General features: G+C 67.3%; 1 protein-coding gene across 1 annotated transcript; it reads right to left on the bottom strand.

The window, feature by feature from the left end:
* Positions 1-3: 3 nt before the first annotated feature.
* Positions 4-12,977, bottom strand: WNK4 (WNK lysine deficient protein kinase 4; the record flags this gene model as incomplete). Its single annotated transcript, XM_084275718.1, has 20 exons — positions 4-443; positions 551-648; positions 775-977; positions 1,816-2,224; positions 2,338-2,434; positions 2,639-3,204; positions 3,316-3,468; positions 3,604-3,661; positions 3,801-3,956; positions 4,039-4,155; positions 4,243-4,384; positions 4,493-4,560; positions 4,633-4,763; positions 4,862-5,186; positions 5,264-5,483; positions 5,559-5,647; positions 6,203-6,360; positions 6,451-6,671; positions 7,169-7,341; positions 12,540-12,977. 20 exons carry the CDS (start codon positions 12,975-12,977, stop codon positions 441-443), a joined length of 3,825 nt encoding a protein of 1,274 aa, XP_084131844.1. The 3' UTR covers positions 4-440.
* Positions 12,978-13,280: the final 303 nt, after the last annotated feature.

Genomic DNA, 13,280 nt, shown 5'->3' with positions numbered 1-13,280 from the left:
GCTGCCAGGCCTGGGGCACCAGCTCTGTCACCTTACGGGCCTGAGAAGAGCCCTTCACGCTGCAGCTTGTTCCCAGCTGCACAGAGATGAGTGGGGGGCAGCCCCGGGGCACTCACTGGGCTCAGGAGAGGCAGGGAGCAGGGCTGGCATGGCCCAGAGCAGAGCTGGGGCTGTACTGGGACCAGTTCTGCCTGTGTAGGTTCAGCTGGGAGGGGTGGCAGCACCTCGCATGCGTCCTGCTTGAGCAGACAGGCTGCTGGGGGGGCGCTGGGCAGCAGGAGGAGGGAAGAAGCTGGAGGACAAGCATGGGACAGGCCTGCCCGGCCTCGGGTACCCTGCTGAGGGCGCTGGCTGCCCCCGGGCCAGGCCGGGCTGTCCTCCTGCGAGGTGCAGCAGGCACTTGGTTGAGGTAGTTCACTGAGTCACTCCCGGCCAGCTGGCTACTGGGGAGAGAGAGAGAGAGAGGCAGCGGTGAGCGAGGACCCGCTGGGAGCAGCAGGGGGGCTGCAGCAGCGGGTTCAGTCCCACCCCCACCCCACCCCCAGCTTACCATTCGGCCGAAATCCTCGGCGAAGGTCACCCCCTTGCTCAGCCGCTGCTCCTGCGAGCCGGTGCTGCTGCCGCTCAGCGAGTTACGGCGCATGATGGCTGCTGGGACAGAGCAGCCCTGAGCAGGGAGCAGCGGCTGGGGGCAGAGCTGTGCCCTTGCACAGGTCTGACCCCCCCCCCAAACCCAGCCCCAGGGGTCCCCGTTCCCGGCTGTGGGGTTGGTACCTGGGGGCTGTGCCAGCTCCAGGCGCTGCAGGCTGTTGCGGCGGGAGGGGTTGAAGCTGCCCTTGGAGAGGCGGCGCTGGCGGCTGGACAGCATGGCCGCCGGGGAGACGATGCCCAGCGGCGGCTGCTTCCCCATCCGCAGGTACAGCTCCTCGATCTCCTTCTTCTGGGCGCTCTGCAGCAGCTGCACCTCAGCCATGTGCCTGGGGAGGATACGGGGTGGCAGCTGAGCCGTGTGCCAAGGAGGGGGGGGGAGGTTGAGGGAGGGGTCCTGGTGGGTGACAGGGTGGCCATGAGCCAGCAGTGTGCCCTGGGGGCTGAGAGAGACAATGGGATCCTGGGGGCATCAGGAGGAGTGTGGGCAGCAGGTCACAGGAGGGGATCCTCCCCCTCTGCTCTGCCCTGGTCAGGCCCCACCTGGAGTGTTGTGTCCAGTTCTGGGCTCCCTGGGATCAAACAGACAGGGATCTCCTGGAGAGAGTCCAGAGAAGGGCCACAAAGATGATTAGGGGCCTGGAACATCTCCCCTATGAGGACAGGCTGAGTAAGCTGGGACTCTTCAGCCTTGAGAAGAGAAGACTAAGGGGGGACCTAATTAAAGTTTATAATTATCTGAAGCAGGGGATGCAGGGGGGATCAGCCAGCCCCTTTTCAGTGGTCTGTGGGGACAGGACAAGGGGCAATGGCTGCAAGTTGGAGCACAGGGAGTTCCACAGCAACATGGGGAAGAACTTTTCCCCAGTGAGGGTGAGGGAGCCCTGGGACAGGCTGCCCAGGGGGTGTGGAGTCTCCTTCTCTGGAGAGATTCCAGCCCCGTCTGGACACCGACCTGTGTGACCTGTCCTAGGGAGCTGCTTTGGCAGGGGGTTGGACCCGATGATCTCTTGAGGTCCCTCCCAACCCCTACAATTCTGTGATTCTATGATTATCCCACCTGTCATCCCGCCTGGGGCAGGTGGGATAATCCTGTCCCCTCCTGGGTGCAGCACCCCCCCTGCCCACCCCTGCTCCCTCCTCACGCCCCTCGGGGGAGCTGCTCACTTCTGGCGCAGGTTCTGCAGCTCCTCCCAGATCTCCTCATCCTCGCTCTCCGTGTCGTCGCTGCTCAGGTAGGGCAGGGTGCGGGGGTAGCTCAGCCACACCTGGCTCAGCACCGCCTGCGGCACGTTCTCTGCACCCTCCTCCCCGGTCCCTTCTCGGTCCCCCTCCGCCACCGTGACCTCGGGAAGTGCTTCCTTGGCCTCAGGGTCCTGCGCCGCTGTCTCCAGCGCTGAATCCAAGTCACTGCTTGAGCTGTCCCCTGTGTCACGGGCTGGGGGTAGCGGGGAGCCGCTTGCAGCCGGCTCTGCAGCGCGCTGCTCGCCCTCGCTGCTCTCCGACACCGCCGAGGTTGACAACGGGTCCTTGGTTGGCGTCACCCGGAACCGGCCCAGGATCCGGGGTTTGGTTTCTGCTGGGAGAAGGGCAGCTGGTGGGATGTGGGGCACAGGGGCTGGGGGGAGGGGGACACGTGGCAGTGCCCACAGAGCGTGGGCATGGCTGTGTGCCACAGCCCCACCTCACCTTCGTTGATGGGCGAGAGCCGGGCCTTGGGCACGCCGGGGGCTGGCGCCTCGGAGACGATCAGCGGGTGGCTGGGCCTGGGGCAGCTGGGTGGCACCTGTGGGCACCCAAGCGCCATCAGTCACCCCACCCTGGTCCCCCCATATCTCCATCCCACCCTCATTCCCAGCACCCAACACCCACTCAGCCCTTCCCCGCATCCCAGGGGCTCCCCATGCCACAGGGCTCCCTGCAGTGGCAACCCAGCCCCCCCGGTGCTGAGCCCCACCCCAGGGAGCCCCCCCAACAGCCACACACTCACCTCCAGGCTCCCTGGCGTGGCTGTGCTCAGTGCTGGCAGGGGACTCCCCACAGCCTGGCTGCCTGGGGGCATGGTGGGGGCTGGTGCCAGGGATGGGACTGGCACAGCCCCCCCAGCAGCCCCAGATGACTCCAGGATCCTGCCGCTGGCCGGGGCTGGCTTGACCATGCTGGCAGGGTCAGGGTAGACAAAGCGTGGGGGCCCCAGGATGAGGCTCTGCGGCCGCGGCAGCAACGGGGGGTAGAGGTGCCCACCCGAGCTGGCGATGGAGGAGACAGCGGGCAGCAGCGTGTGGGCCACGCTCATCACTGCCAGGGAGAAGACGTTGGCCAGGGACAGGAGGGGGGCTGCAGGGGACCAGGGCGTGCTGGTCCCAGGGGGGCTCAGGGGGCTGCTGGGCTCGCTGGGGACAGGGGACGCGGGGAGTGGCAGTGGGGACGTGAGGCCTTGGGGCACGGCTGGGGGGACAGCCCCCCCCGGAGTGCTTGGGGGTGTCTGTGGGAACGCTGGCGATGCCATCAGCCAGGAGGGAGCTGTCGAGATGAGGGGCCAGGTCTGCGTGGAGCCTGCAGAGAGAGGAGTGTCAGGAGCAGCCCCTGACCCCCTCCCCTCTGCCCAGGCCGTTCCGAGCCCCGTGCCACCGGGTGACCGGCCAAGGGCCCTGCCAGGGCCGGTACCTGCAGGGGTGCCCGGCAGTGTTGGCCGCAGCTCCCGGGCTGGGGCTGCCGGTGGCTCCGCGGGGCTGGCGAGGTCGTTCTCAGACAGGGAGCTGCTCAGCGACGGCACAACCGGGGACTGGACCGAGAGGCTGGGACTGGTGCAGCCCAGGTCTGCGGCACAGTGGTGATGGGCAGTGCTCAGCGGAGGCAGGATGTGCCCCACAGAACCTCCCCGGCTCAGCTGGGGCCATAACCCACCCTGCACAGGGCTGGGGAGACAGGAAGGGCACAGGGGCAGAGACGTACCACTGAGCGAGGATGAAGAGGAGATGAAGCACGAGAGCTCCTGCAGCTGCAGGTCCGCCTGCCAAGGGGGATACAGCTGAGCCCGGCGCCAGGGCAGAGACCCCAAACAGGCTGAGCCAAGCACCCACTGCCCCCCCAGTCCCTCTCCACAGGCAGCAGTGGCTGGTTTCCCCATGCTGGAGGGGTTGGGCACTCACCGGGCTGCCCACACCGCGCTCGGCCTCGGGGCTCTCGGGCAGCCCGGCGGCGTCGCGCCCGTCCTTGCGGAGCAGGGTCTCCACGCGATGGATGATGTCCCGGATGCGGTGGATGAAGCTGTCCCGCTCCGACATGAGGATGAACTCCTTGTGGACCTGGGGGCAGAGGCTCAGTCTGTTGGTCAGCACACAGCACAGCCTGGAACACCCTCACCCTTGCCCCCAACCCGCGCCTCACCATGACAGCCGCAATCTCCTCCGGGTTGTCCCCATCCAGGTCGAACTTGAAGGTCACCATCTTGTTGTTGTAGGTCTGCAGCTGGCACTCCACCACCCGGTCGTTCTTGTCGGAGATCTACAGACAGCAGGGCTGGCTCAAAGGGGGGGAGGGGGGGGGGGAATGCCTGCCCACCCCCCTCTCCCCAGCACCCCCAGCACTCACATTGGTGATGCGCAGCCTGGAGCGGGCTCTGCGCCGCAGCAGCTTCCCTGAGGCCCGCTTGGGCGGCAGCTTGGTGCTCCGCTCGCTGGCTGAGAGCCCCTCGCAGCCGTCGCTCATGCCCGACGCCACATCCGAGGTGTAGCTGCGGGAAGTCCCAGTGCCAGAGCATCAGCGCAGCCGCTCCCAGCCACCGCGCTCCGTGCCTGGGCCCCCTCCCCAACCACCCCCCGACCTCCTCCCGGGGCCTCACCTGTCCACCGGGGAGGAGAAGCCGCTGGCAGGGGGCAGGCGCTCGGTGGGCAGCTGCACCGCGATGCTCTGTGGGGAGAGGATGGTGTGAGCCGGTGCCACAGCTGCTCCGGCACCCCAGTCCCGTGGGATCCCGCTTACCGTGGGGAAGCAGCGCGCGGGGCGGGTGGGCGGCGGGCTGGCGGGGTCCCCCAACGAGAAGCTGCGATGAGCCAGGTCTGGGGAGTCCAGGAAGCCGGAGGAGCTCAGGTAGCCGTCTGTCTCACAGTCAGCTGCAGAGGAGGAGCAGTTGTGTGAGCAGGGCCAGAGCTGGAGCCCCCTCCCCTGCACCCCACTGTCCTGTCCCCCTCCCCGCCCGGCGCCTACGCACAGGTGGCCGAGGAGTAACTGGTGTGCCGGTAGGCAAAGTGCTGGTCAGCTTCTGGCTCCTCAGGCTCTGGGGGGAAGCTGCTGCTGAAGACAGAGTCCCCAGAGCCAGGGGCAGCGGGGACAGGCGCGGGGGCACCAGGTGGCAGCGGGGACTTGAGCTCCTTCAGCAGGCGCAGGACGCCCGGCGGCTGCTCCGGCTCCGCAGGTGACAGCACGTCCTGGGCGCGCTTCAGCTTCTCCCGCTTGCGCTTGATGGCGACCACGCGGTCCCTCACCGCCTTGGCCACCAGCTTGTAGTCAGCCTCGCAGACGAAGCCCAAGACCACCTGCACGGGAGGGGACTCGTCACGCTGGGGTGCAGCGACCCCCGTGGTGCCCAGGGTCCCCCTCTCCCCGCACCCACCATCTCCTGGGCCACCTCCTCCGCCACGTCCTTGTAGAGCTCGAAGAGGAACTCGATGGCGTTGTTGTCCTTGTACTTGCCGTGCAGCTTCTTCGTGTCATCCATGCGCAGCCAGAGCTTGAGCCCTGACTTGACGCCGTCATCCTCCTCGGCCAGCTCCACGTGCACCCCCGTGTCCTCTTGGAAGAAGGAGTGTTCCAGCAGGTCCTGGATGGTGTACCTGGGGGAGCACAGCTCAGCACGGGGTGGGGACCCAGCGGGTGCTCTGCCACCCAGGCCCCCGCTCCCCCCTCACCTCTCGTTCTTGTCCATGCGGATGCAGCCCTCGATGATCTCCTTCAGCTCGGGGACCTTCACCTTGTAGAAGCTGCTGGGCTTCAGGCCCTGGGGGTGATGCTGGGAGTCAGACCCTGCCACAGTGTAGGGTTTGCAGGGCCCGGGTCTGACCCGGCCTCTGTGGGGCCATGAGCAACCAGACGCTCCCTGGGCAGCCACAGCCCCTGGTGCCCCAGGCACAGCTCCCCCCTTGCAGCAGGGGACACATGGGGACAGGGCTCCTGGGCCACGTGTACCCACACGGACACAGTGCCCAGGATGCCCTGAGGCACTGGGTTTCCACCCCAGCAGGCAGGAGCCAGCCAGGACTGGCTTGGGCAGCCACTGTGCCCGGGGCAGGGGGTGGCCGAGCTGACCCGATCCCCGTTCCACCCCATTAACATGCAGGCAGCACAGCCCCCCTGCCCTGCACCCTGGCACAGCACCCTCTCACCACCCTGCCTATCATTAGCTGCTTACACAACCTGAGCAGTGACACATTCTGGGGAGCAGCAAGGCCCCACAGCTACATCTGACTGGCCTGGCCAGCACCCCCACCCAGCTCCCGTGGCCAGGGGACCAGCCAGCAGCGTTGCCACCAGCCCAGGGGCCAGGGCCACTCACCGAAGTGACCTTGCGGTAGATCTGGGCGGCGTTCTGGCACTCGGAGTAGGGGTACTCCGAGGTGGCCATCTCCAGCATGCACATGCCAAAGGCGTAGACGTCCACCGCCTCGTCGTACTTCTCCTCATACATCTCCGGCGCCATGAACTCGGGGGTGCCTGTGGGCAGCAGCGGGGCTCAGCACCTCTGTGACACCCACCTACCCACAGAACCCAGCCAGTCCCCCCCACCCCAGCCCAGGACCCCACCGATGACACTCTTGGCGAAGGAGGCTCGCTTGAGCGTGGCCAGGCCCAGGTCCCCGATCTTGACGGAGCCGGTGGGGCCCGTGATGAAGATGTTGTCACACTTGAGGTCACGGTGGATGATGGGGGGTGAGCGGGTGTGCAGGAAATGCAGTCCCTTGAGGATCTGCCGGCTCCAGCGCTGCAGCACCTTCAGCTTCATCTCCTTGAACCGCTTCAGATAGCTGTGAGGGGACACACAGGGCTCAGCCCCAGGCCCTGGGCTCAGCCCCACACACCAGCCCCAGTGGGGCATCTTGGTGTCAGGGGCTCCCAGGCCCCTCCCCAGCAGAGGCAGGGCCGAAAACACAGCCCAGGAGGAGCGGAGCTGCCCAGGCCAACAGTGCCAGCAGCCAGCTGGGGTGAGTGGCCAGTGCTGTCCCCCAAGTGCCATCCCCCTGCTCAGCACCACAGCGCCTGCGCCTCACCATCCCCATGCAGGACAGCAGCAGTGAAGCCCCTGGGTCTCCACCCAGCAACAACCCCTGATTCCTGCCTCCAGTGCCCAGCCCTGCCTCATCTTCCACTCAGATCCCAGCCAAGCCCACCACAGCCCATCACTCCCACCTGAAAGCCCATGTCAAGTGCCCAGGTGGGGCATGCAGACCTGTCCCTCACCTCCCTGTCACCACAGGGACCACGTCCCCTCCCCGTGCCCCCTGACCTGGCAGTCCCTGCTCACGTTTTCAGGGTGCCGGATGTCATGAGCTCTGTGACCAGCACGATGCAGATCTGGCCTTTGACAGACGACTTCCAGGAGTCGTAGAAGCGGACGATGTTGGGGTGCTGCAGCCCCTTCAGCATCTCCACCTCCTCGCTGAAGCGCTGCCGCTCCGTCTTTGACAGCTTCCGTGTCTGCAAGAACCAGTGAGGTGGTGAGGGGGGCACAGGAACCAGTGAGGTGGTGAGGGGGACACAGGAACCAGTGAGGTGTTGAGGGGGGCACAGGAACCAGTGAGGTGGTGAGGGGGACACAGGAACCAGTGAGGTGTTGAGGGGGGCACAGGAACCAGTGAGGTGGTGAGGGGGACACAGGAACCAGTGAGGTGGTGAGGGGGACACAGGAACCGGTGAGGTGGTGAGGGGGGCACACGGGGTCCCCAGCAAGCACAGGGAGATGCTGTGGCTTACAAGAGATCCTCATGTCCTCATACCCACTCCCACATCCAGGCAGCCCGGCTTGCTGCAACCCCAAAGCAAAGCTGGGGTCAGCCCTGCTGCCCCCCAGCATGGGGGTCTCACATGGGGCTGGGGCTGTCCCAGACCTTGGTTTCTCCCCACATGGCTGGTCCCCACACCCCATCCCCCCATGGCGCTGCTCTGGACCCAGGATGGTGAGAGATGGCCAAAGTCTCCCACAACAGAGCCCGTGTGCTTCCCTGCACTGGGGTCCCCCATCCCCAGGGCTCTGAGCCCCCAGCCCGTGCCCACCACCCTTCTACGGGACGGGGAGCCCAGGCCTGCAGCCACCCAGCAAGCGGGGGGCCTGCAATGGCCGCTGCCAGCCTGCGTGCCCCGTGCAGGCCTGAGGGACACCCAGCACAGCCCTGCCCCCCAGCACGGGCACCACCGGCTCCCAGCACCGGGCACCGGCATGGCAGGGTGCCGGGCAGGCCTCAATGAGGCCTTTGTTGGGGAAAGCAGGCGGGGGTGGCTCCAGCCCAGGTTTTTCCATGTTCCTCCTGCTCGAGTTAATTAAAGTGGAAACCCAAGCCGAGCGCTGACATGGGGCACTGAGCGGAGCTGGGGCGGGGGCCAGCGGGGACTTCTCAACCCCCCAGCCCGGAGGGACACGGCCCTGCAGTGCTGGAAGCAGGGAACTGGCTGGCTGGACCCCAAAAGATTCGGGTCCAGCCCCGAGCCCCTGGCAGGAGGAGCAGCAGCAGCAGCAGCAGCATCGGCCCCTCCAATTCCACCCCGCAGGGCCTGGCCGCTGCCAAAGCCTGGGGGCTGCTTGGACAGGACCCCCCCCCCCCCCATCCCAAGCTTGCTGAGGAAACCCAGGGCAGCCACCGTGGTCCTGCTGCCAGGCACTGCCCGAGCCACGCTCAGCTCCTTGGCCAGCAGCCGCCATCCATCAGCCCGGGGAAGCTTTCGTAATATTTTCATTGCATCACAGCCGCCCCCACGGCCGGGCTGGAGCCATTCCATAATCCCCTCTGCTTTTAACACACGCTCAGGGACCCAGCTCAGCCCAGATGAGAACCTGAGCCCTGCAGCCCTGGATGAATGGGACCTTTCATACCCAAGGAGCAAAACAGCAACCGAAGCCCCTGCCTGGCCCAAGCAGCACGCAGGCTGCCCTGCCCGGTGCCACAGGCACCCTCAGACCCTCCCCCCTGGCCCCCCCATCTCCTCACCAAGGGGCCTGGAGGCTTCACTGCACCCCACAAACCTGCAAGAGCACAGGGCAAGCTGACACAGGCAATGAACAGGGGCAGGGAGGGAGGCATGGGCAGCCATGGCTCTGCATGCTCAGCCAGAGGGGACCCCGTTTGGGGTCGTCATGCCAGCGTGGCCCCTGCTGTGGCTTCCCCAACCCAAGGCACAACCCCCCCAGCCTTGGCCACCTCTCCCAAGCTGCCTGGAGCAAGTTCTGGGGGAGCCAAGCTCATCCCCCAGAGCCTATGCCAGGCCTGCTGGGCTCACCCAACACCGCTCCTCCTGCACAACAGAAGCAGCAGCTGGTTCCATAGCCGGACATCCCGACACTCTCCCCCCCCAAGCACTGGCAGCAGGAGCAGAGCCCGGCCAGAGGAGCTGCTCACCCAGGGACCGGGCACGGGGAAGGGCAGGGCGGGCAGCAGAGCCCCACCGCCCCGCGCAGCACGCGGGGACACCGTGTCCTTCCCTAGCAGCACCTCGCACAGGGCAGCGCGGGACGCTGGGGATGGCAGCACGGGGCCAGGAGAGGAGCTGGGTGGCAGCGGTCCAGCCCCATCCTGCGAGCCAGCAGCTGGCTGCCGGGGAGCCCAGCACAGCCAACAGCAGGAGCCGAGGCCAGCGCTGGAGGAGGGAGGGCCAGGCATGGTGGCCAAGGATGGCTCTTGCCTCTGCGGCAGGAGGTTCTCCCAAACCCATGGGACCCCTGCTGAGCAAATCCCTGCCCCCCACAAGCTCCTTGCCAGGCTGTCACAGCTTGATTCCCAACTACAGCTCAGGCAGGATGGGCTGTGCAGGGCCAGGATTTGGGGAAGATGCAGGAACTTGGGAAGAAAGATGCCCTGTGGCCAAGTTTACCTGCCTGACCTGGGTGAGGGAGCTGGGGGAGGCACAGCAGCACCCGCTGCCCAGGCTGCTCTCACCCTCAGGGAGCCCGAGGGGGACCCACAGGAAAACCGCTCATGGCCAGGTATTTACAGCTCCATCCCACTCCGGGGCCTCCAGTTTCCTCCCTGCTTCCTCCTTCCCCAGCGCCCGCAGCACCTATCAACAGAAATAGTCCCCAGTCTAAAGCTGGAAAGCACAAACAGGGCACGGTGGGGCTGCAGGAGGCAAAGACAGACACCGCGTTCAGGGCTGGGGGGCAGCAGCAGGGGGTGTGGGGGGGGATGGACAGGGAGGGGCAAGTCCCCTGAGGGGTCCCACAGGAAGGCAGGGGACAGGCAAAAAACAGGCTCCAGCTTGCCAGGCACCGGAGAGGGAAGGGCAGGGTGAGGATGACAGGGAGAGCTGGGATTTGGGATCAAGAGCCATCCCAGCAGTTGGATGAGGCGCTCTGGACCGGAGCAAAGGAGGGCTGAGGTCAGGTCCTCGTTTGGAATTGAAAGGCAACAAAAGGAGAACTGTGAAAGCCACTGGACAAAGCTATTTTTGAAAGGGCAGAACCACAACCCATTTTTATTTGCGGTTCCAAATCCTGTATTTGTGTCACAGTGTCTGATTCTTCACACGATGGCTGAAAAAAAAAACAAACCCACCCCCAAACTTGTCAAAGTCTGTCTCTGTGCTCTGCACATCCCCACGGGACGTGGACTGTGGGACAAGAGGCACCGGATGAAGAGCGGGCAGTGGGATGGGGCTGAATATGGGGTGGGGGAAAGAGGGGGCTGGGGAGGGAGGGGTGGGTGGGCTGGGGCTGCAGGTGCTGGCTGGACCTCGAGGGGCTCTCAGCTGCGGTCCCCTGGGAGGGTGACAGCGGGTGCTGGAGGGGAGCCAGGTCTGCCTGGCCTCCCAGACACCTCGGGATGCTCACGGGATGGTCCTGGCAGGAGCTCAGTGCCCCCACCAGCTCCCCACAGGCCCAGGAATCATGTCCTGGTGGGTGGGCTTGCAGGGTGGGCAGCGGGGCCAGCACACATCTGCTAGACTCAGGGTACCAGAGAGATTTTGCTTCCTGACTAACCCCCTCTTTCCTCTCCCTGGGAGGGTGCAGCCTCACCCCCTCCACAGCCACTTCAGGAGGCACCGGAGCTGCCCGTGCCGTGGGCATGCCCTGCCTGCACCGCTGCCAGCCCGCAGCCGGCTCCCTGCCCAACAGAACCCCACGTGCCCCTGCCCTGGGTTGTGGGACGGGCATGGGGGCTGCATCCAGCCCCAGCAGACACACAGGAGCTGCTCTGACACAGCGGGCTGGGGGCTGGGGCCCTGCAGCGAGGGGCTGAGACCCGCAGGGAGGGGACGCTGAGCCGGCCGGGAGAGAAGCGCCTGGCACAGCTGACTCATCCGGAGCAGGTCCTGGGCTCGCCAAGGAGAGAACCTTGGCAGTGACTGTCCCTGCCAGCGACAGGCTGGTGCTTCCCCCGTGCCCGAAGGGATGTGGGGCTCCATGGGAGCCCAGGAGCACTCGGATGCAGCCACGGGGGCTGCGCTCAGGAGGGCAGCTGGCTGAAGCAGTCATGCAACGCGCGGAGGCAGGCGGAGGCCCAAGACCTCACCTCCCTCAGTGAGAGGCCCCAGCTGCCCCCTCCAGAGATCACCCACCACTGCCCCAGGTCTCCTCGTGCACCGCTGGGCGTCCATGTCCCCCAGGGGACACAGCCCGGGGCGGCCACGCCGAGGTTTGGGGATCGAGACAACCAACTCGCAAGACACGTTTTTCTGTGTAAACAAGGACTTGGACCTTCCAGCTCTAGAAACCACCCCCCCACCTCCCCACACACCTCCCTCCCCTCGCACGGGAGCTTGTTGGAGACTTTGGACTTCACGGAAGCCCCTCCCCAGGGAGCCCCACTGCACAGCTCTCCCCGTGCACCTCCATGGGCAAGATCAGGTCCCGCAACAAGTGGGAGAAGCGATGTGGAGGCAACGGCTTCACCGCTGCCCTCAGCGTCCTGCCCTCAGCACCCCACTGCCGGGGCTGGCACAGCACCCAAGGGGGATGGAGAGGTACAGCAGCGTGCAGGAGGTGGGGATGCTGGAAAACCACAGGCCCAGCTGCCTGCATCGCCCAGACCTGGCACAGGTGCTTGTGGACGCCACTTCAGCCAAGGTCAAGCAGCCGGAGCGTACCAAGGTCGCACCGTACCCGGCTGACGCCCAGCCCCGCGCTCGCCGCAGGCACGTGCCCCGGCGCACGCCGAGGGCTATCGGAGCAAAACCTCAGCGCCAGCTCCAGCACGGGCATGGGCACGTGTGCAGGGCCTGGCTCTGGAGAGGGCACCCCTGCCCTTCCAAAGGGGATGCCACAAGCTGCTGGGGCACTGAAAAGGCACCGGGGTGCTCGGTCCCGGTGCCACCTGTGAAGCTGGGGAGCGGGGATTGGTACCCCGGCACCAGCCCGGGATGCTCCACGGTGCGGGCAGCGAGAAGGCAGAAGAGAACCGAGGGTGACAGGCGGCAGCGTCACGCCGGGAGCACGGGCAGGGGCCACGCGTAACACCGGGGCAGCGGCGGGGGGAGCCGGAGCCGGGTCCCTGCGCTCCCGAGGAGGGCATCGTGCCCCGGGACATGCCCGCCTGGGGAAGGCAGTGCGGGGCGGTGGGGGGATCCGGACGGGAGAGGGTCAGGGGATGGGGAGGGAGAGGGTCCGTCCGCCCCCGGGGGTAGGGGTGGGGGGGGGGGTGAGGTGGGCTGCGGGAGCGGGGCAGGGGCGGAGGCGCGGGCGGCCGTACCTGCAGCTCGCACCAAGCCACCTCCACGGTGGTCTCCGTGTCCAGCCCCTTGTAGACGGTCTTGAAGGAGCCGCGGCCGATCTCGATGTCGAACTTGAGGAACCGGCCGTCGGGGGAGGTGGCGACCGCCCGCGTCTCCACCTCCTCGCTCTCCGTCTCCTCCGGTTCCCGGCGCCCGGCGGCGCTCGGGGGCAGCGGCGGCGACTCCCCGCGCCCCCCGCCCGGCGGCGGGTACCCCAGCAGCTCCAGCTCGGCCGAGCTCCGCCGGTTAAAACGGGAGGAGGCGCGGCGGGAGTCGCGTCCCGAGGGCCGCCGGCTGCGGCTGCGATGCGGGGCCCGTCCCGGGAGTCCCGGCTCCGGCTCCGGCGCGGAACCTCCTCCCGCCCGCTCCGCCTCGGACTGGGACATGGCACCGGCCACGGGCTCGGCCGCCAGCATCGGGCTCGGCCCGGCCCCCGCGCCGGCCGCTCCCGAGCAGCTTCGCACCTGGCGCCGCCGAGACCCCAAGAGCCGGGACCGACCGCCCAGCCCCGGCCCCGGGCCCCGGCCCCGGCGGCACCGCCCCCGCCCCGCCCGGGCCCGCCCCCCGCGCCGGCCACCGCCCCCCGCCTGCGCTGCGCCACCGGCCCCGCCACCGGGCACCGGGCACGGGCAGCGGGACGGGCGCCGGGCGCTGCGGCAGCACAGGAGGGAGAGTGTCCCGCACCCTGGCCGGTGGGCAGCCCACCCACCCCCCCCACC

This window comes from Gallinula chloropus (genome assembly GCF_964237585.1).
Source record: "Gallinula chloropus genome assembly, chromosome: 26".
Lineage (NCBI taxonomy): Eukaryota > Metazoa > Chordata > Aves > Gruiformes > Rallidae > Gallinula > Gallinula chloropus.
This window is presented reverse-complemented; position numbering and strand designations above follow the sequence as displayed.